General features: G+C 32.7%; 2 protein-coding genes across 2 annotated transcripts; both read left to right on the top strand.

Moving 5' to 3' along the window:
* Nucleotides 1-889: 889 nt before the first annotated feature.
* On the top strand, nt 890-1,649 carry HELRODRAFT_167658 (hypothetical protein; the record flags this gene model as incomplete). The annotated part of the gene is made up of 2 exons (XM_009013411.1): nt 890-1,005; nt 1,268-1,649. 2 exons carry the CDS (start codon nt 890-892, stop codon nt 1,647-1,649), a joined length of 498 nt encoding a protein of 165 aa, XP_009011659.1.
* A 2,460-nt stretch (nt 1,650-4,109) lies between these two features.
* Nucleotides 4,110-5,100, top strand: HELRODRAFT_167659 (hypothetical protein; the record flags this gene model as incomplete). Its single annotated transcript, XM_009013412.1, has 2 exons — nt 4,110-4,611; nt 5,048-5,100. The coding sequence occupies 2 exons, from the start codon at nt 4,110-4,112 to the stop codon at nt 5,098-5,100; spliced, it is 555 nt and encodes a 184-aa protein (XP_009011660.1).
* Between the last annotated feature and the right edge of the window lie 20,312 nt (nt 5,101-25,412).

The raw sequence follows: 25,412 nt of genomic DNA on the forward strand, positions 1-25,412 counted from the left end.
CCTTTTATACAAATATAAAATTGGAAGAGAATTTGGAGCTACGACCTAACTAGAAAAAATCCGTACCGATTGGTAGAGATTTTTTTAGTATATTGACGATGAAATATAGAAAGGTTTTGTCATTTATGATAAACAAAATTTAGTCAGCAAGATTGAAAATAAAAAAACAATGTTCGTCACTAATTAAGTAACATCGGATGATTGTATTATTGAATAAAATGCCGTAGTTGCCACATGCCACAATAATTTTAAATCTACTCATGAAGTTGAAAATCTCTCAACGCTTGTTTTTAATGACTATTTCTGTTAATTTTCTTGAATGTTTATAATGACGTTTCTATTCTGATACGATTGACTGACTGGTTATCATTTCAACCTAATGACCTCGCCAATGTCCCATAAAATCTTATTGATTTGTATTTTTTGGAATAACGAACGGCCTGTGTGCACGAGCAATCCAGTTTTTTGAGAATTTTTTTAGCTATTCCAATATTCATAAATGGAATATATAGGCTTGATTGTGTTCACACATACGCACACACGCAGATATATATATATATATTAGGGTGTCCCAGAAATGCACGGAAATTTTTTTTTTTAATTAGTTGATGTCTCACCCTCTGAAAAGTGTCTCTTGGGTACAATAATTAAATTGGTGAAGTTACAGCTCATTTAAACAAGTTTGAGAGGTCCCCCAAGGGCTTTTAAAATTTTACTATAGAGTTAATTCAAAATCCATATCAATAATCTTAAACAATATGCACAAAATGAGTGAAATAAAGCTAGAAATGCAAACTAGTTTAATTATCTCACTGCAGACATTAATTATAGTTTAAAATATTATTAACAATTACCTGTAGAATGATAATCTTTATTAGAGAATGCAAAAATGTATATTTTTAACCAGTCAACTCGCCATGTTACTGGTGTTGTCAACGTAGATTGGTTAACTGTTCTGCTCTCATCACTTGTTGATGGCACTACAAAACTTCTTGGAGTTCCAAGGTAAGCACCTGGATTAGGACGAGCAGCTGCTGATGCAGTTCATGAACAGATAAAATCTTGAAAGTGTGAATCAATGGTTATTGGCATGTGCTTTGACACGACAGCTTCCAATACTGGAAAACTCAATGGAGCTTGCACTCTTCTAGAAAAAGCCATGGGACGTAATTTAGTATGGATGGCTTGCCGTCATTATAAGTTTGAAGTGCTGCTTGCCGGTGTATATAGTGTTTGTCTTGGAACCAAAAATTTTATTCTTCAAAAGGTTTCGTAAAAAATGGACAGAAATGAATCACACACCAGAAGCCAGATCAACCCCTTTGATAATTGTTTCAGATGCAATTAAAGCATTCATCAAATGTCAACTTGAGGTCAGACATTCTCGAGATGACTATTTAAAGTTTCTACTTCTTGCTGCACAAATAGCTGAACTGCAGGTTGATGTAGCCATTCGCAAACCTGGTGCACGGCACAGGGCACGATGGATGGCAAAAGCCATCTACGCATTAAAAATTGAACTATTATTCACCGTAAATAAAACCATTTTTAACTTAAACAGCTCGAGAATTACAAGGTATTCAACGTTTGAATCGGTTTATCATTTGTGTTTATCTTCAGTCATGGTTTTCATGCAGGCTCACTGCTGATGCACCTGTGAATGATATTTTGTTGATACAGCGTTTGCATGACTATGACGATGCAGTTCTTGGTTTGACGATTAAAAATGATGTTGCGTCATTTTTGGTACATGAATCCAGAATTGGCAACTCTTGTTCTTTTTTCATCTCTCCTGTATGACAAAAAAAAAAGACTGATCTTGTCCGCACAATACAAGCAGATCGAGACCCACATCTGATGAAAACACTACCACAAAGTTTTGACAATTTGCGTGCGTCTAAAACATTTTTTGAAACATCTAATATTGATGCCAGTTTTCTTGATGTACTTGTTGAAAACTGGTCAGATACTCCTTCTTTCCAAGTTGCAGCAGTGTTTGTAAAGAATCTGGTTTGCATCAATGACTCTGCAGAACGGGGAGTAGCGTTGGTACAACATTTCAATGAAACAATCACCAAAGACGCAGAGCAGAAACAATTTTTGCTTCAAGTAGTTGAACAGCATAGGAAAAACTTTGCAGAATATGATCGTGAACTGCTAGCAAAAATTTGAATTATTTGCATTAATTAATATTCAAGCGAACTGTGTGTGTGTGCGTGTGGGGTGTGTGAGTGTTCATTGCATGTTCGTCCACAGGTATTGAGCGAATGTGTTGATGTGAATAGAACCGCACTATAATCTGGTAAATAATTTAATAATTTTATATTGACTCAATTATGTCCACGCCGTCAAACGAAATTAAGAAACGGACTCTACGAAATTTTTAATTTCATTAAAAAACAAAAATTAAATTACTTGTTGGGAATTTCATTATGAAATTTGAGGTACGTTCCTATATCAATCTCAGGCACAAACACGCAAGAAAGTGAACTCACATGCACTGCACTGCACACATGCAAGTGCATTTTTAATTAATATTTTTAACTTTATTAATTTTCATATTTCTATCTGTTTTATTTTCTATATATTTTTCAGCTTTGTTCGCAATTTTGTAAAAATCAACCACAAAGTTTTCCTTTTTTGTAAAAACTTTACAATTTATATGAAAGTGGCCTGCATTAAATAAATATTTCAAATAATAAATACTAATAGATGCATTGCCAAGCAATTACTATCTCAGTAGACAACAATGAAACTAAAGTGTTTAATGTCTTTCTGGGAATTACTTGAGAACACCTTAGATTGCTATATTGTCTACTGAGATAGTAATTGCACCAAGTTTGTGCTTAAACTCGGGCTACTGCTGATGAGTTACATAAGGGACGAAAAGCGTCTAGCCTAGAACGAGCTAGGTGTGCACCTTTGGTTGTGGCGAGAGATGGTGTACTTTATGTACTCGTACGGGCTGACCATACTTGTCGGAGCAGGTCGGAAATTCTAACCCTTTATATACCCCGTACTTTTCGATTCAAGTCGACTCACTATATATATATATATATATATATATATATATATATATATATATATATATATATATATATATATATATATATATATACCAATAATACCTCTTGCGACTGAGTGGGTTCTTAAACCTTGTAACAACGAGATGTTGTTCTCACCTATTGGTCGCGACACCTCAATTTGAGTTTCTTGGTTCCAATAATTGAGTTGTGTTATCTTAAACCTTATTCGGCAGGCTACTGACGAGTCTCGTGAGAGACGAAACGTACGTCTGGCCTATGGCGGGTAATGGTTTACCAATAATATATATTAATATATATAATATATATATATATAATATATATATATATATATATATATATATATATATATATATATATATTATATATATATATATATATACATACATACAATATATTTTTTATGTAATACATATAATATATTTTAATTCATATAGATGGTTTTAAATATGTTGACATAAACTTACGCACGATAAGAGATGCGCAGCATATTGTGAAGATTGAATGGCAGGCAGGCAGGATTTCTTGTGCATGCGGTGCTAGGATGTGCAGTGGAGCAATTATTTCAATGAAACTCGGATCTATTGGTTAAAAAAATAGTGATTGTTTGTTAAAAATTATTTCTTTAAAATAAATTTAAAGTTTCATTAATTTCTTAAAATAAAACCATGTTTGCGTTTTAAAAATCTGTTGAGCGTGTTTACGGTTTGAGCCCTGAAGTTTTATTTTCACGTTTTAAGGTTTTCAAATATTTGCTCGTTGAAAGTTATCACTCATATTTGCTATGAAAGCGATCGATTAAAAGTGATGTCGTTGCTAAATTTGTAAAAAAAAAAGAAATAAAAATTTGCGGAGCATTTTATTGAACTCATTGTTTGAAATAAAATATTTTTCGAGAAAGTAATTTAGAAAGTTATAAAAATGTATGGAAGTCGAGGCAAATTAAACGATCTAAGTTCAAAACAGAGCAAGAACTCTCTGACTATAAATGCAACAACTGCATTGTTGCCATCAAAATGTTCAACTGTAGCAACAACAACAACAACAACGACAACAACCGCAGCAATGGCTGCATCAGCAACGACGACTCATTCCACAAAAATCAAATCTCCACCTGCTACAAGGGACGCCAGAAAGTCATTTTCGGGAGAAATTTTTCCAGGCAGAAGACAATCGGTGGAGAGGGCGGTGGATGCATTCATATCGAACTCGAGCAGTAACAACAACAACGTCAACAGCCACCACAACTACTACAACTACTTCAACAACAGCGGCACGGTCATGCACAGATTGGGTGTTCCGGCTGCTGACCTGACAAAATTACGAAGGGCATCACTCCAAACCGAATCTCCCGGTCGATCTGTCACCAGCAGTAGCTATAACAACTACAACAACTTGGACCACAACGACTCCTGCTACAATAGCAACAGCAACATCATCAAAATCGTCACACCATTTAGCAGTTCAAGAGGCACAAGTCCCACCGGATCTGTGGGCACTGCTGCAGCCAAATGTTACAAGAAGTGTGCACTCGGTTCATCGGATCTGTCGTGCATACGCAGTGAAGGTTGCTTAGAAATTTTATTGAAACGCAATTCATCTGTTTTTAATTTGTTTCTTTTATTTTAAATCTATACATAAAAATGTCAACTACACTATTTTTTTTATCACCGATAGCTTTGCTTAGAACATTTCGTGGTTCTTGCCTAGGGCTTTATAAAAACGCAAATTACTTTTCTTCGCTTACCCAGATATCTATAAAATTGCATTTTGTGTGCAAATAAATTTTTGTCTGTAGGGTAGCAACTGAAAACGTTGAAACTGAATGTTTTGGCGGCCGTATAATAAATGAAAATGACTACATTCGTCATTTTTATTGGTGTAACTTATTCTTAAACCGTTATATATATATATATATTATTGGCCATAAAATATTATGCACCATAATTCTTGCGCCATCATTGAATTTCTGTTCGTCTAAACATTACTTGTTTCAAAAACAGACATTACCATCAAGTATCATTCCCGTATAGTTCACAGCACCAGCAACTTCTAATTATTCAATAAGCATTTACTCTAATAAATTTAAACATGTGTGTGTGTGTGTGTGTTTATATGAATGTGTGTGTGTGTGTGTGTGTGTGTGTGTGTGTGTGTGTGTGTGTGTGTGTGTGTGTGTGGATTTTGTAAGAAACCTGATGAAAAATAATTTTTTTCATTCCACATTGCTTCAAAACTGAAATTGCTTCTCTTCTTATTTTTTATTCTTCTAAAAATTATTAATATCTGTAAGCCATTGCCTTCATCCAATTTCAAAATAGTATGCATTTATTTACAACAAGTACCTTTAATAATGCTGTGTTGAATGAGTTCTCGATATTTTCTGGCCAACACCTTTGAAGATTGACAAAATACCGCGCCGGTATTAAAGAAGGTGCAGCACAAATCGGGATATAAATCATTGCTTGAGACAGGTTAAATGCCTCATCTGAAACCAATAAGAAAGAGCATTAACGAGAATAACTAAAACTAGTCAATATATATTGTGCATCATAAGTTTTGTTGCTACTTAATGATAATACACGTTTTTTATGTACATACAAAAATAATAATTAACTATTATTCAGAAATGTTTGAGCAAATAACTTTTTAATGTTGGACGCTTGATAACCGAATGAACATTTTTATTTCCCTGACAATCAACGACTCGTCAATGAAAAAACGTTACAAAATTTCAATTTTTAAAACTTTTAAAAACGTCATCTTGTCAATTGACTACTTCCTAACAGAAAATTAAACTAATTTCATATTTAAGAAAATATGCTATATATATTACATTCAAAATAATATGTCCTAGATGAAATCATGTTTTATGTTTATATTCACTATATATTTCAATTAAGAGTATCGTAAATGTTTGCAGTTATGCTTTGTCAGAAAACTCGTGATTTTTTCACAGCAAAATGTTCAGACAGCCTACCCAGCAAAGCAATGAGAGATTAAATGATCGCGTTAATAATGCTTTACATCACGTTGGTGTATATGAATATAAACTCAGCAATAAAACACAACGTAAACGGGCGCATGCAAAAATTAAATTTTCATCTCACGCATAATGCCGTGATTTACGTGCATGTATCGCTGATTGATAACATTCACTCGACGCTGAACACTGTTCAGTGAACAGCCTGTCTGGGGATTTGCTCCAGCATTTAAATATCCTACAACATGTTTTTAATATAAATATCGTGCACATCATCACTGAATGATTTCTGGATGGTTGGAAATTGAACAGGTCACATCGGCAGGCGAGTGAGTTGTGTTAACACGGGAGGAGGTCTCATGCAGCACTCCGGCAGATCATCCAACGCCAGAGACATCATCTTTGACATTGGATCTGATTACATGAAGGCTAGTTACGCTGTGTGTTTAAAATTTTATTTGATTTTAATCGCAGATTGCAAGCAATACTTTTATTAGTACATGAGAATAAGTATTGATTGCTCCACACTCGATAACATTTTCACAAAAATAATTTTATTTGCAATTTATTAGTTTTTAGACTGCAGATTTTTAGTTTAGGCCATTTAAATTATGTCTAGTAAATGAAATCAAAATACATGAGGATGCTGAGATTTCAGCATAACATTAACCAACTCAAAATATTTATTGATATTTTTTAAATAGAAAAAAATATTGTGTTGTTGCCGGGAAACTTGTTGCAAGAGTCGTAATAATTTTAGCGTTTACAGTAACATATATCAACAAGAATGGGTTGAATTAAAAAAATTTAATGTTTTTTCATTCAGTTGCAGATAAAATTAAGCAACCTGAGCACCGGTTTGAACTAAAAATCTTCAACAGTTTAATGGGGAGGTTTCATGTTTATATTTTAAGCGTGTGATTAAAGTCTAAACTAAATTTTAACGCAGTTTTTATATTATGGACATGCGTTTGACATTTATTTGTTTCAAAATATTTTCTCAAATTTTCAAGTTTGAAAGAACTAACTTAAAATGAATTTATTGTTTATGAAGATGAATTAACAACAAAAATAATTGGTCGTAATGTAAATGATTGGTAGGAGGTAATTTGTTGAGATGTCGTCGGTTGGATGAATCTCGAATGGAAAGATGTCTTGAAACATAGACTGAATGTACGTAGATGAGAACATACCACACATGTGCTCCACAGTGATTTGTTCCATGCATGAAAGCTTTCATCCTGTCATTGATACGTCATCTCGTGCTAACGTATGCCTTCAAAGTACGCTTAAGCGCTCACACCACAAAAATCTACTCACACTTTCATAGACATTCACCGCGTTGATGCACACTACATCCAGGCTTTTAGAAAAGAAAACTTGCTCATTCATTCATATGTGCATTCATACAAACACGAATACATAAATGCATTCATACAAACACGTAGCTACATCCATTCAAACATGCATTCCTACGCATCCCATCTGAACGGGTCCACATATTCAAATAGAAAATTATATCACCACAACTTTAGAACTAAAATGCGCGTGGAGTGATGATATTCCTATTGAGAGCAAATAGACGGTTGTTTTAACCTAAATATTTTAAGTATTTAAAATATTTAAGGTATTTAAAAAAATTTAATTGTTTAAAATATTTTTCATTCGAATCTGGATAAGTTAGGAGGGCGTACGTTTGGAGATGTTTTAAATAAAAATATATTCGTTTTACTTAGCACAAAGGTATAGGTAGACGAGTATTTTAACAAATGTACTAAATAATTTCTTGCTGCAAGAAAATTTCATAAATTTATATATAAATTTCATTTAAACTGAATATAACAAATCCAAAATAAAAACTGCAAACGTGCGAATGAATAAATTAACTAAAAAAAAATTTAAATCGTTGAACAGTTACCAATGAAAATTGTCAAACAAAATCAACACGTTAATCCATCGTAACAACTTCACGCTACTGTCCCCGAAAACATGATAAATTCATTAAAAAGAGTTGCATGAGATCGCAGGGATTTCTATGTTTGCTTTCACCTACCAACCTTTTCTTTTTGTACAAACTAAAAATTTTGTGAGTGAGTACAGTGCAGTACAGTACAGTGCAGTACAACTGCATGTGCATTGCTGGCACTATAACATCACCATCCTTGTACCTACGTACTTCTCTAATATGAACTCGACTATTCCTTTACAGGTGTACTTGCCTATGTTTGTGTATGCACTATATCACAATTTTTAAATAATACTTCGGTCCGAAGAATTAAAAATGTATTTTGAAATTGTATGAACATTGCAAAAAATTTACAAAATTTTACGGTTTTTTTTTATTAAACCAGAAACGTTTTCAAGAGGATTTTGATTGTTATAATTTTTTACATTGCAGTGTTTCATCTGTCTTTAAAGGGTTGCACTCCATGTTTTATAGCTCTATTTGAACCGTGACGATCTAACTTAATGACTCATTGCTATTATCAATATTTTCAATGTTTAAAAAAATACATAAACAAGTACGATTGTTCAATAAAGTCTGGCGATCTAATAGTGAAAATGTCCAAAGTTTATTTAATGTTTATTTAAATTATGATTTTGTTGCGACTTAGATGGACTCTGCATACATTTTGCTGTCTTAACCAATAAAAACTACAACTCTGCTTCTGGCATGAAATTTCATTGAATTTCAGAAATTCTCTCATACATTCATATGATTAAAAATAATTTTACAATCTATTTTATATTTACATTTGATAGTTTTTGAAATGTTTGTGAGAAGACTATATAGTGAATTTTGTATAGGCTCAATAAAATGTCATTAAGTAAGTTTGTAACTTTTTTTGATAAAATAAATTAATAAAAGTTTATCGCAAACCACGGTCAAAATGATTCTTTAAACTTTTTAAATAACTTCAGTTGTTTATTAACTGTAAAGATAATGAATTGAGAGAGAGAGAGAGAGAGAGAGAGAGAATGAGAGAGAGGGAAAGAGAAAGAGAGAAATAGTGTGTCTTCGAAGATCGACACGCGCGTTTCTCACCCGAAAGACAGCAACCAAGGCGCCATCAATTATTATATGTGTAACCACCACCACCACACCACATATTTCACAATTTTCAAATGTTTTTCAGTTGTCCTGCTGCTAAACTTACAATCTTCTGCTTTTCCATTTAATTTTTAATCTATTGAACTCTTAAGTATTATTATTGGGCTAATAGGAGAAATTTTTTGTTATTTTGAAAGCCTCAATTTTTTGATACAAAACAAATTTTTCCAAAAAATTGCCATTCTTGTAACATTCTGTTAAAAGCGTGCTTTAAAAAGACTATTATTACGTTTCGAATGGTTTATTGACGAGATTTAAACTTATTTTATTCTATTCCTACTTTAATGTTGTCTCTACGTTTCACTTGAGAGAATTTACAATGAGCTTAAGACTGATGAAAGTTATTGTTGTCCAGAGGAAGGTTTGAGAGGAGATGCAATCTGACAACGCTACTGGCTGATGATCCAACTTTTCTAACTCTTTCTTATGAAGCAACTGCTGGGAATCAAGCGATCATCTGATTAAAAATTGATGTGCTTGTTTCGTCATTAAAGATTTTCGCTGAATAATTACATTTCTTTTTATAAATTTACTATTCTTAGCGTTGGTGAAAAAATATCTTTTTGCAATTTTAAAGTTTTTTAATTTATTTTTTGAACATGGTGGCAATAAAATTATTTGTAAGCTGCCTCTCAAAGTCGTAAATTTGAAATAGAACACAGGAATGCACTTTGATAAGCTGCAAAAACATTCAAGCACACGAACCACTAAAAAACTTTGAAATGTCACAAAGAAGCGTAAAATTTAAAAAAAATGCATCCCTACTTTTTGATTACTGTTTGCTGAAAAATCATCTGTTATATAAATACAAATTTAATGTTCTTCTGTTACCATGCTTGCCTTAAACAATCATGTTTAAATCATGTTTCTGTTTTAAATCTTTTTAAAATCACCACAAAAATCATCAGTAGCCTGCTTAGAGAGACGAGTAAGCCTCTGATCATTTGTCCATACATTTGAAATTTGAAGTTTCACATCATGTTGAAGAATATAAATCATCAACATGCTCCAGTTGCTCAGATAATAAAAACATATTGGCAGTATTTTTGATCATCCATTGAAACTGAAGCAAGTTTAGAAAATTTTTTTTCTATTCAGATTTACTTGACAATTTATGAAAACAATACGTGGAGAGTGTAAGTAATAATTTATTTATTGCCGCATTCAGTATGGGAGCAGGAATTGGACTCCGTGGACAAAATGTGGAGCAAGGAAATATTTTTTGAAGTGTGAAATCGCCATGCTTCTTTATTCACGTATATCCTTGTATGACATTTTATTATTGTTTTCAAAAAATTCTATAAGATTTATTAGTAAATATGATTGAATATTAAATATGTTGATTAAATATGTTGATTAAATGTGTTGATTTTCAATATAAAACTCTATTGAATCATGCTGGAGATGCTTAAAACCAATTAACGTTGAAACAAATGAATATTCATTCATGCATTCGTTAGCAAGACGTGCATATAATAAATTTAATTAATTTTTCTCTTTTGCTTCGATCCACTCGAATAGTTTCATTTCATTCACATTGTTAATATGATTTATTTAATTAATTTTTTGTCTTTTTTAAATTTTTTAATTATATTATACATTTATACAATTCAATGTTAGCTGAATGATTTGTTTAATGAATTAGTGCATCGAGTTTATATTATGAAACGATATTAAAAATTTTAATGGCAACATTTTAAAATGTGTAACAAATAAAAATTTTGTGCTTGCGAAACTGTAGGATCGGAAACTTGAAGGGTAAACTGTTTGTCACTATTAGTGCTGGCAATTTAATTGATGATGTTTAAGCGGCGAAATATCGTCGAACATACATTATGTCCAATTTTCATCTCATGACGCCCGACTTTCACGGCAAAATTTCGCTTAAAAGTTTATAAAGTCGTTTGTTTTCGTCAACATCGTTAATATTGTCTTACATTCCTGAATGATTTATCATTGTTTGATATCTTGTGTATATGTGTGTATGAGGGGTGTATATCAGTGTGCATTTATTTATATATTTGTGTGTGCGTGTGTATGCTTGTGTTGATGAGGTTGTCACTTTGTAAATTGTTTCCATTAACACTTCACGGTTGTACTACTCCAGCACCCATTTTATCGCTGCATATGTGAGTATAATAATTTGTGTATGAATTTAAGATGATTTGTGAAAAATCTAAATAAAGCCTATCTACATGATAAATTTAAATAGTTTCATTAAATTTTCCTGATGAACTTGGATGATAAATAATTATCTTTTACAATAAATTGAACAATCTCCAGAAATTTCAAATAAGGAAAATTAAAAAGACGAACTTTAAATTAATTAATGTCAACAACAGCTCGGTAGAATTTATACAATAATGATTAAAATATGGCACACACACACACACACACACACACACACACACACACACACACACACACACACACACACACAAACACATACACACACGTATATATATTTATATATAAATATGTATATGTAAGCAATAAGCAACTTGCAAGTCCATATTGGCGATTATGAGTAACATAATAAGTTGTGCTCCGTTGGGCGTGATCAAGATAATGCTGCTGTTGCTGTTGCTGCTGATGCTACTTCTGCTGATGATGATTATGATGGCGAAGATGATAGTGATGATGACGAGTAAGATGATGAGGAGGATGATGATGACGATGATGATGAGACTAAGACGATTGTGATAATGACAATGCAGCTCCTTATGGTAATGAGGATAAATTATTACAATTTTTATTATTAATTTATTGATAATGACCATTTTAATGACAATGATGTTGACGGTAAATGTCGTGATGATATCATGATTGTAATAATGATATCACAATTATATCATGATTGTTATAATGTTAACACAATGATATCATGATTGCTATATTGATAACAATGTTGATCATGATCATAAGGATGTTGATTTTTTTCTAAAGATAAAATCATGACTGTATTCTTGAGAATGTCTCTGACGGAATATTTGTGGCTGTGCTTATCTCGCTCGCAGTGTGCTCCCATTAACATAATTTATTATAATTTATGATCTGGTTGCATGTTAATTATAGAACTGCTTATGATGATGATTATAATGATAATAATAGGAAGTTGATGACATTTGTTTGTAGAAAAAAACAAAAATGATAAATGAACGAAGGACGAACGATAAAAATGATGATGACGACGACGACGATGATAATCGTGGGTAAATTTTACATTGAAAGTTTATTTCGATACAAAAAGCGAATCACGTGATGCCGTTACGTCACTCGACAACAAAATGGTTCATTGTACGACGACTGCATAAAGTGTGTGTGTGTGTGTGGTGTGTGGTGTGTGTGGTGTGTGTGTGTGTGTGCACCCTGCACTGCATCACATTCATTAGCGCCCACTCTACAGCCTGTCATGCATATTCATTACACCGCTCTTATTTATCGCTAATCTTAACAGAAACATTAGCATATTAATCTTTTTCAATTTTAATAACAACATCATCGCCGGCGTATGTTTTTTATAGGGAGATCGTTTAATAGAAATACTGTTTGCTCATAGGCTCACATTGGGAAGAAGCGTGTTGGACGAGTTGCGCGAACGAATGATCGTGCCTCAACCTGCAAAAAGTCTCTTACGAGCTTGCTCTGAATGTGTGTTGTTTGTTCTCTACCAACAATCTCTAAGAAGGCACTGTTTTTATTTTACGCCAGTTTCATTTAGGAGAGCCCGAATATTATTGTTTATCAGTAATATGAATGAAGACTGTTTTGTTGTTATTGTTGTTGTTGCTGTTGTTGTTTTGGTTGATGTTGTTTTGGTTGTTGTTGTTTTGGTTGTTGCTGTTGCATAGCAGGAATATGCGTGGCTGAGTATCATTATTGTTTAGTGTCTTTATTATTGAGTGCTAGATTGGTTGATGGAGTTTGAAGGAGGCGCGGTGAATACAAATGAGTCGGAATGGTTTGATGGATATCAAGGGTTCAATGACATGTCTGTGTGTGTGTGTGTGTGTGTGTGTGTGTGTGTGTGTGTGTGTGTGTGTGTGTGTGTGTGTGTGTGTTTCAAAAAAAATATGTATTGTGCTATACAGTCAAGGTTTGAATTTTAAAATTTGAGCAGTCTTCTGCAATAAATAAAATATATAAATTTGAATAAATGGCAAAGATATAATATTTTAAATACAAACGATTTTTCAAATTTTTATAATCTATTTTTATTTTCGTTCAGTTAGAAAAAAATGCCTTGTAATTGTAAGTATACATAGATTCATTTGCATGCATGCATTACTCTGGCTAATCGAGTAGAAAATTATTTGAACGTTTGTGCGGAAACATGCTGAAACAACACTGGCAAAGTTTACAAACGCACATGTAGCAAGCACATGCAAACAAATCAAAGAACACTCGAGCTTAAGTTATGGGCATGCATTTTTTATCAGTATAGCAAATTTAAAATTAATATTAGCATCGATCAAGCAGTATTGCATTGGAACATCATATTATTTTTCACTACTGACGATTATGATACTTCATTCATACTCATCTGCATGGCAAGTATATGTTCAATCGATCACTATTTCAATTTATTCGCCGATAATTTTTTCTCGTTCATTGCCTCTTCTGTAGAGACGAACATCATTTTCCCATTCATCTTTGCATGCGTTCCAGTATAAACAAATTGTTTTTGATTACAAATTAATAGGATGGAATCATTACACGCCCATCGTCCTCCTCCTTCCGTCATAAATTACAAATCATTAAGCATCGTTGTACCTCTGGACTTCCTTTCCAGCTGGCAGTTTTTATCGCATCGCATTCATCACACATCATCACTTCTCACTACACAGTAACACATTACACACTTTTCATCAAATCACATCATATCACATTACATCAGGATCAAATCACGTGATATCATATCATGTGTCATATCAAATCATATCATATCATATCATATCATATCTTATCATATCACATCAAACCTCATTAGGTTACTTAACGTCACATTACTCCGGCGATATTTATATTTGATGAGTTGAAAATCTTGGTAGCGCTGTTTGATGCAAGTGAGTAAATGTTGTACTTGCTAGGGTTGAGTTGAAGGAAGTTCGGCACGAAATTGTTACGCTGTAGGTGGGTCTGGTGAAGATGTCTATATCAAGAGAGGAGTTTAACAGATGTGTGGAGATTGATGGAGAAGTACTTCTGACTGTCTGTTGGAAATATAATAAGTTGTCGAGAGATTTGATCTGAAAACCGAATCTTGTGGCACATCACATCACATTTTTTAATTGGTTGCATTACAACACATTTATAAATCATACACTTTAAAATTCACATTTTTTTACAATTTGTAAAATAGTTTATTCATAAACGTTGCATTATCTGGTGTTACCTTATATTCTTTTTAACACTTCAGCCAATTAACACGTTGGCCATAACTTTGGTAACAAATTTGAAAGGAAATTAATTACGCGTGTGGTAGTGAAATGAGATGATGAAAGTTTGAATGTCGTCAAATTAACGAGCTTCTTCCAGGAATCAGAGCGCAATCCCTTTCTCACTGCTTTGTTCCATTGGAATTTCTCCAATTGCTATTTGACATGTTGAAAAATTTAATTGGGAAAGCAAATTTTGTTGCTATTTTTTTTTATTTTTTCCACTTACTGTCGGATATTAAAATTTAATATGAAATCATTAATTCTTTAAAAATATCATCATTTTAAAATTTAAAACCTTAAAAATACATGTTGGGGCATTGATGCCGTTGATAAAGTCGAAATATAACAAAGTTTTATACATAGCAACAAAAATAACCTGAATATGAACGTTAGAAACGTTATTGGTTAAATTTTTTGATCTGATTAGATGAAACATGGATGGAAATGAAAAAAAAAATCAGTCCATCGAAAGAAATTAGGAAATGGAAAAATCTGATTTGATCTGATGATCAGTCGATAGAAAATGATGAGATGTTTTTTCGGATAAACGTGCCACACCAGAAGCCACGAATCGATATAATGAAATTTCCATTTTACGAAATACGAACGATCTATGTCAAAAAAATTATAAAATAAATTAAATGTTATCCGTTTTTGTGGAACTTGAAAAGGTTTCAATAAACTTCTGAATGAGGCTAACTGTATTAAGAAGTAAAGAGAACGAACGAACAGTTGTAATTATAATATAAATAAACGCAGAAATTTTTACAAAAAACAGAAAAGTGGCAAATAGTCTGTGTTGTGTTTTTTGCTGTTGTAGAATGCCAAAGTGCAGAATTGTGAAATGCACTTATTTCTGACCGACGAAAATTTCGTTTTATGGAACAGAGATAGAGAGGAGTGTGGCTTTTCAATTCGACGTTTTATTACCTCGATGTCTGTCGTTTCAAAATTTGTACTTTATTTGGATTGAATGGTGGATTTTTAAACAATTATAAAAAGTAAACATTTCTTTTAACGCCATGTGGAAGGTTGCCAAAAATCATTTTTATGGTTGAAAATAATATGACGGTAATAAAAGTCATGTATTAAACGCTCACCCAACTCAAAAATGAAACATTTGAAGAGACACAAACGCAGATACAACAATATTCGTTGCATTAAAAGCATTTTATTATGCCCTGGTTTAGCTCTAATTGAATAAACTGGCATCAATTAAGCACGGCCATGATATGAATGCAAATAGAGATTGATCGCATGCCACATTCGTCTAATGAACGGAACGACATGCTGATTATCATAGAGCTGCTGTCAGCTGCTGGCTCGTTGAATCACGTCAGATGGTTTTAAATGCATCCTCAAATATTGTTAAACAAAAATTACGAAAGATCATGTCTAACATTTGAAGAGAAAGATTTATAGCAGCCAGTTATTCAAAGAATATATTTATAAAAAAATCTTATGACTGAATAAATATTTAGACAAACATTTTGATTTATTATGCCGAAACGTGCTGCCATTATTACTTTTTGGATTAATTAATTTTTAATTTAATTTTCAACCTTGTCAGTTGTTTTGCCTGGATTGAACATTAATTGTAATTTTTTCTGTTTCATGTTAATTATTAATTTCATTTCATTTCTCGATTGGTGTGGATTTGTATGGTGCTTTCGGTCACTTTAATAAATGAATTAATTATTTTTAATCAAGAAAAATTATAGAAAATAAAGCTCTTATAAAAAAAACCTGAATCTACATTTTCATCTGAATATTGTTTAAAAACTATTTTATACAATACGAATACAAAATTTTTCATACATGATAATATATATGTTCATTTTTTTTTAATTTCCTAAAATAATGTTATTAAAAAGTTTAAAAATAAAAAATACCCACACAAGAGGCCAACTGTCATTCACTTACACAGTTAGAATGTGTGGGTGTGAAGTGTTTCTTAGAAACAAAAATACATTCTTTGAAAATTTATTACTCTATGGTTGAAATGAAATATTTCTACGCTCCATAATGTTACGAGTTACGTGCCTCATTGTTCTCATTTTGTACACTTGATTCTATAGATAAATTTAACAAACAGACCTCATATAATAAAAATAATTAAATGAAAAAAAACAAGGAATAAATTTCTAAAAAATAAAAACTGAAAAAATTTACATGCTAACACATAGAAAATGGACACAAATCATAGGCAATTACACACACACGCACACAAACACACACTCACTCACACACTCATGCACACATTCACTCACACACAAACACTCACTCACACACACACAAAAACACACACACAAAACACAAACACACACACATCTTTGTCGCAATTCATTAGTGAAATTAATTCAATAAGTTGCATCTTACTGCAATAATACTCATTGGAAAGAATTCTAAATAAAGAATCCTGAAAAAACAACAGATTAATAAAAAGACAAACATATTGCGCACGATGATGACCAGACATTCCATATCTAAAAAGCAAGATAAACAAAGGAGATAAATGTGGAACAAACATCGCAGTTTGACTTGCGAATAGAAATAATAAAATCGTAAGAAATGATAATAACAATAATATTAATAATAATGATAATAATTAGAATAATAATAGTAATATTTTAATAGAAGCACAACTCGCTCTGTTGATAGCAGCATGATGAAACAGTATGGAACACAAATATTAAAACTACGCCACATATATAGGCCAACAATTGATTCATAATCTTAATAAATGTAGCATCACATCAACCAGAGGCAACAACAACAGCAATAACAATAAAAATAACATTAACAACAACGGGCAAAAGCGATACAGAACTTATAAATCACAATACAGCAACAACATCGCGACAGATGGCTGAACAGTATCAGCATTACTTTCGTAACATCTGTAGCAACAATCAATAAAAAGAGAATCAATAATAGAATCAATAACTTAGTGGATATGACAACAGTGATGAATTTGCTAAGGCAGCGAAGTTTGGACGAGAAAATTTCGAATGTTCACGAATCGTAACAGGTATTAAAATGTTTGCACAATGTTACAAAGCTTGTCAGAAAATGTTGAATATTTGTAAAACTTTCAAATTTTCAGACACACACACACACATACTCACACACACGCACGATTACACACACATACACATGCGTAAGTAGACACAGACACACACACGCATAAATAACAATATATAAATAGAAAGTTTAATCTTTGAAAAGGAAAACACGTTGTATAACTAAATCAACAATTTCAAATGTAGAAAGTTCATAAACAAATTTCAATTTAAAAGATATATGTCTGCTCGTTCATCAAATAAAATTATTTTGAAAATAACAACATCAATCAAGGAGCTTGTGATTAATTATTATCCATCCATCCATCCATCCATCCATCCATCCATCCATCCATCCATCCATCCATCCATCCATCCATCCATCCATCCATCCATCCATCCATCCATCCATCCATCCATCCATCCATCCATCCATCCATCCATCCATCCATCCATCCATCCATCCATCCATCCATCCATCCATCCATCCATCCATCCATCCATCCATCCATCCATCCATCCATCCATCCATCCATCCATCTATCCATCCATCCATCCATCCATCCATCCATCCATCCATCCATCCATCCAGCCATCCATCTATCCATTCATCCATCCATCAATCCATTCATCAATCCATCCATCCGTCAGTTTATCAATACCTGCTAATCTACCATTTTAATTATTTTAATAATTATTAAATTTTTTTTTATTAGTTTTTTGTCTTTGTTATATCTTTTTCCATATTTGTTAACCTGATGTTCTACTTTGTACAGGTGTGTACAACTTGCGTGTCCTGTCAGTAAATGCTTTTAAATAAATACTTGTTTTGTTTTTTTGTTTGTGTCAACACGTCACGAGGTTTGTCCAATTGAATCTTTTTTCTTATGTTAAACTGTAAATTTTTTATTTTGGCAAAGATAAACTTCCAGGAAAATCATTTTCTTTTTACTGAAGAAAACATAATGATGCATGCATAATGCATTTTAAATTTCCTCGATGGAATGGAAATAAAAATGGAATGCCTTCCACGTCTTTCTGCATTTCATTCTCACTGCCCACACTCAACAATCAATTCTCGACTAGACGGACACAAATATGAAAGAGAGAACAAAAGTTATTGCGCAGATTTCAATGTTAACTAAACGTATCAGAATTAATGATTGGGGGTGTCGTATTTATTGAATACATTTACTCAAGTTAAACAAAGTATTCGGTACTCACGAAATCTTTTTAAAAATTAACTGATCGCCGGTTCGGAAAATTTTTCGATTCCAAGTATTTAATCGGTTTTGATTATTGTGAGGAATTTTATAATTCTGAGCTATGTTAAACGAAATTTAAAAGTTCAATAGCTTTCTGGCCCAAAAGGGGCAAAAATTACGTCATAAGCAAAATCCCGAATGAGTAATTGGATGAATATTTTATCCGACTACTTTTAATAAATAACCGAAACTTTCGACTACCGACAAGTAACCGAATATCACAACAATAATTATATTTTGCTTGACATATATTTGAATATAGCAATAAAAATAATGATAAAAAGAACAATAACAATAAAGCGTTTATCAACATTTATATAGTGTAAAGATTAAAATATAGCAGTGAAGGGAAAATATTTCATTTCGTTTTATGATGAGAGTCGAAAGTGCTTGAGATTGATGGTTGGCATCCTGTGATGAATTTGATCACAATAGATGCATGTGTCGTGATTGTCGAGTTTGTCTCTGATGAATGTGTCGTGTGTGCCCTGTCTCCTGCTGGTGACTGTGCGTCGTTTGTCGTGTATGTTTTAGATGTATGTGTCTATGTATGTGTCTGGTTCTGTGTCTGTTATAGATGTTTATGCCGTGTTTTTTTTGTTGATGTATGCTTGTATGTGTTGTCTGCGTGCATCCTTTGATCTGTTGTGATGTCTGATTGTTTCGTTTCAACACGACCTGCGCCATTGTTAAGCTGTTAGGTTTAGTAATGTGTTGTTGTTGTTGTAGTTGTTGTTGCTGTTGTTGTCGTTGTTGTTATGTTTGTGTGTTGAGATGTGCCTAGTGGAAATGCTGTTAACGTTGTCATATATATTTAAACGTGTACATGCCTTGTATCTGTTACATATCCTTTATTGTTGGTTTGTTTTTCAACGAGCTGTTAATGATGTTGTGGCGGTATGCAATAACACGCGGAGTAAAATTATAATACATCCAGTTGATTTGTTCTGCTGATAGCAACGGGACGTTGTAGCGTTTTGGAAAATTTGGCAATGTGACGATCAAATTACAGTTGAGATTGTCTTTTACAGGCGCGTACTGCGTGTACTTCGATCCTGTTTGCAATGATGTTTACGATGCTCTCTGATCTCGCAAATTTATATCAAACCGATGCGAGCGCCGAAAACAAAAACTAACGCTGCACAATTCCTTCAAATGTTCACAAAATTTAGTGTTACATGAATTTGTGTATGTTACCAGAACGGGATAAGACTTGGATTTGTTGTTTTGATGGTATGTTGTTACAACATCCGATTGTAAGCTCTGTCTTTCTGCAGTTATGTGGTTCCAATTTTCGTCGTTGTTTCTAATAGTTCAAACGTTTGGCATTGTTTGAAATCTCACAACAACTGTTTCTGCTCGTCTAACTTATTTTCATTAGTCTTTAATTTTTTTAGCTGCAACATAATTTTATTTCTTTTAAACATTTCTTTGAACATTGCTTATTGGTTAAAAGGTTTTTGTTGTTTAAAACAGACAAGCAGGAAATGCAGTGGCTTTAAGAAGAAATTTGCCACTGTTGTTTGAAGTGATTAAAAGAATGTACCGAAACAAGCACACATTTCCTAATTAGTTAGTTGATTGGGGATTGGTTAAACTTTGAAAATTCGTTAGAAATTGGCTTATAAATTACTTAAAAGATGATTGTACAAAAAACAGGCACCATGGAAATGTCGAGGAGTTTCTTTTTATCTAATCAACGGTTTAAAAAATGACATTAAATCATGAATTTTTCTTGCATTTGAAAAATCAATTATAGCTATCAAAATTAGTTTTAATATGTAATCAAAAATTTAAAAAGTTCTTTTTAATGTTTTTTCCTATAATATTTTATTTAAACAAAAATAATTAATTAATTAAATTTTTTATTTAAAATCTCACAACTCTTTGTAACTATTCAACTGAATATCGGTAATAATATCCTGACAATGTTGAGTTTGTTGATGTAGTGTACGACACGCCTGAGTTCCTCCGCGCACAACTTGAGGTTTGCCAGTATTTGGTTGGGCTGGATGGTTAACTTGATGTTCCTCTTTGCATCATCAGCTGTTAAGTTATGTGAATCTTGTTACAAATAATTCAATTTTCAATTCATATATTATCTGGTTCTATAAGTTCGGATTAACAAAAAAGAAGTTATAATTTATTTTGTTTCATTTTAAAATCGTTTGTGAAAAAAAAGCGTTTCAGCGAGAAAAAATTTTTGAATAAAAATGAAAATTTCATGACTTGGTCAGTAAAGTAAATCATGAATGACGTTGAATATACAATATACTGCTACAGTTTGTGTTGAAGATCAAAATATTCAATGTCTTCTGTGTCTATGAGTTTTTAACTAATTGGACTTAAAATCAGCGGAATTTTTAAAAAGCAGCACTTTTTCACTCTATTTTTTAATCAGTTTAGTTGTAGTAAGAAGAAAATTGAAAAAAAATATAACGTCATTTCCGCATCCAAACAACAACTGTTTATATGAGTTATCGCTTTTTTATCTTTTTCATTGTTTATTTTATATCATACAACCTTTGATGTACAGTATTATATTATTAATATCCATGTTTTGTTTATCTCATCTCTTCACAACTATTTCCTTTCTTTCGTTCTTTATTTAACTTGTCACAATTTGCTGTTTCTTTCTGCCTTTGTTGCAATACAAAAATTTTTAATTTAATAAATCAGAAAATTTAACTTAAATTACTGTCAAACAAAATCTGAAATATCAACAGAGCGGCTTTCAAACCTGGTAAGACGAGCAGACTGAATTTATGAGGATGTTTCTTGAAATACCTGCTGAAAATAGCCGCAAAATTATTTTTAAATATTTTACAAATTTAAACCGAACAAACTGTCTATAAAATATGTAAAATTAAATATTTGTTGTTTTACCGTACAGCCCAAACCAGACGAACTGAAGCCAACTTGTTTCCAATTCCGACAGACCAGAATTTCTGAGTGGATGGAAATATTTCGATTGCACCACCTCGGCTGATTTTTTAGGTTTCATTCTATCTATCAAAATAACTTTAGAAAATCATCAAAATTTTCGTAAAAAATATTATACAATTTTGTTATGAAGCGACCAAATTTTTTAGAAAAAACATTCTATTAATTTAATAAAGAAAATTTATATATTAAAATAGCACATAATTTAGGAAACAAAAATATTTAGGTAAAAGTTGTGTGGTCCCAATAAGTTGAAAACAAATATAAAACTTTTTAAAACCGACGTAATAAATTTTTTAATTAAATATTACAAAGGAAGCTGTAAAACAAATAGCCATAAAAAGCCAGCCAGTCACGTTCGCCTGCTCTCTTTTGTTGCCGTGTTGTAAATCCTCCGGCACGCCAACAACCGCACAACTCAGTCCGCAACGATGCCAAAAAAACACAAGCTCTCTAACACTGAACAACAAACATTTGAACTCACATAACAACTGAATACGAATATGCACAACAACACACAACAACAAACAACTACATACAAACAGCACACAATAAAATACAACACACACATCCTAGCATAGCAGCATACAAAACATCAGCAGAATATAGAGCGACAGGCAAGCCATCTAATGACAACAACACGGCATAACCTATCAACCCAACAACACATCAACTTCCGCAAATGCAATCAACTGCGTTATTCACAGTGGAGCACAAAACGTCACACAGCAACATCATAAACACACACGCAACTTCACACAGACACATCAACAACAACATCTCTCAACAACATCACACAACAACATCATAAACAACATACACAAAACATCACAAAAACACATAAAAACAAACGACACACAGACGGACACAAACACGTAGAGACATCTGGCCTGACAATCAGCACTGCCTCACACGCGGACAGCACATTTCATCAGAGAATGCTTTTGCGAAGGACTCTTTCTTGTTTTCTTACTCCTTTAAAAATTTTATTTTTTAGTTATTTTGCATTTTAATGGAAACACTAAATAAATGTTAAATGTTTGCCAAAACGAAATAACACAAGTAAGATCTTTCTCATTCATCTTTGGTTTCTTGTTATTTGCAAAAGAAGAGCATGGATAAGCTTAAAAAAATATGTATGTATATTTATATGTAAATATTTTGTTTGATTGTTGGGAACACAACATCATCGATCGTCAAATCAATACAACAATATTTGTCACAGCAGTATTTGTTGCACACAAAGGCCAAATTGGTCCAATGCGAAATTGGCGCCATCTTAAAATTTAAAAAAATGTTGATTTAAAATATATTCTAAAACCAGTTCATATTAAAAATCGCATGAAATAAAATAATACAATGAGATCTTTATCGACGAGTAACTGGAACATACTAAACAACTTTTCAATTTACAAAAAACTATGACGATACTGTTAGAGCAACAAAACAACAAAGTACTAACAAACAAGCAAACAAACAAACAAACTGTCTTAATGTAAAAACAACTTCGGAGAAACACGCCAGACGACAAACAGCACAGGACAAATACACGACAGACCAGAAAGGTATCCACTAATGCATAATTCATCTTCAAGAGCCAGCAAGCAGCTCACTCACACACACACACGACGCAGTAGCATGGTAGGTCACGAAACTCACTAGATGTCACTCAACAAAGTAAGCAACTACAAAAAATCACATGACAACAACAAAAAATATAAATGACAACAGCCACATGGAAACAACAATAAGCAAAATACACAGCATCGCGTTGTATCCTGTTAAAACTGCATTAAATTGCGTTATATCTTAACCTGTTTGGAATTCGTTGCAGGCAAGCAATACGCCACACCTCTTTGTGTGAATACGAGCCGTCCGTCCGTACGTTCAACCAACACGTAAAAATACTGATAACATTATTGGGAAAATATAAAAAAAGCGCTAAAACAAAGCAGAAATGACTGTGGCATCGATAATAATAACATGCTGGGAGTGAAGTTGCTGATGCTATTGACAACGACATTATATCATAATATTTTGTTACTTTGGTTTCTATTATCATTAGTATTTGTAGTAGTAGTAGTAAAAGTAGCAGCAGCAGCAGCAGTAGTAGTAGTAGTAGTAGTAGTAGCAGCAGTAGTAGTAGTAGTAGTAGTAGTAAGAGTAGTAATAGTGGTGCTAGTATTATTGTAGTTTATTTCTCTAACATTTTTAATATTGAGAATGCACCATCACTAATGTTGTTCAATGTATTTTTACCATAGTAAATAAGATACTACACAGACAGGCAGGCAGGCAGGCAGGCAGGGAGGCAGGCAGGCAGGCAGGCAGGCAGGCAGGCAGGCAGGCAGGCAGGCAGGCAGGCAGGCAGGCAGGCAGGCAGGCAGGCAGGCAGGCAGGCAAATGTCGTCGTCGACATCGTCTTTGGGGTCCCGCCAAAATAAACTGGCGTGTTGCGCTATTGGAGTTTGTTATTTGAAAACAAGCGATAGGCTGATTGTGTTGTTACAAAAAATAAACAGCAGCAATTATCTCACTTGAAGCGGATTGCATTATGCAAACAATACTGACATCAATATTTCATTGATTAGTCAGCCAAACAATCTGACATGTTGTTCCACTGCTGACAAAAGCGAAACACGAGCAGAGATGGATGAGCTTGTGAATGAATTGAAAACTCTGTTGTCACGATGCTCAGCTGGATCTGCCGGCACGTTTTATAGTGGCGCGTGTTGATTTATGCTGATGTTTTTTTAAGTTAATGATGTCGCTGTTGCATTGGGCTGGTGGTTAGTTGTTGTGTGTTGTTGTCGAATGTTGTTGTGTGCTGTTGGGTGAAGGCGTCGAAGTTGTCTACGTCCAGTGGTCTGTTGAGGTGTGTTCTCTTGCTGATATGACCGCAATGTAATGAATTCATTATGTTAATTATATCTCAGTAGATGACAATTTCTGTTGATGCCGTTTCATTATTTACAAATGCAAATCAATTACATTGTCATGAGTTTATATTAGCACCAGTGTTTTTGAATAGCGAAGTTTGCGTATTAACGTCAACTAGCTAAATTAAATATTATGATCTGTTTTTAATATTTAAAAAATTAGTTAACTGGCGTTTCAAAAATATTTTATCTCAGATAAAAAAGAAAAAGAAAAAATTGAAAAACATGGAAACTATGGAAAAATAAATGAATTTCATGTAACTCGGCAGTTATTTTTAGAATGATTTATTGCTGATTTCTGAACGTAAATTTGCGTCTTTGCAAAAATTTGGCTTTTAACTTCTTTAAAAAATTTTGGCTGGCTTGCAACAAATTATTTTTGACAGTTTTTTCATTTCATGTTACACTTTTTAAAATGTTTTTTAAATGTTTTTTTAATCTCATTTAGGCAAATGGACTGTAATCAAGTAAGCTTTGAAAATCAAAAAATACGTTTTAAACTTTTCGTTATTTAATCGTATTAAATATTTTATGAAATTATTTTAAAATTGAGCGCGGCAAACGGCGTGAGGCAGGTGTATCCAATCGGGGCATAATTTAGGTGAGTTTTTGAAATACTGAGT

This window comes from Helobdella robusta (assembly GCF_000326865.2).
Source record: "Helobdella robusta unplaced genomic scaffold HELROscaffold_12, whole genome shotgun sequence".
Taxonomy (NCBI): domain Eukaryota; kingdom Metazoa; phylum Annelida; class Clitellata; order Rhynchobdellida; family Glossiphoniidae; genus Helobdella; species Helobdella robusta.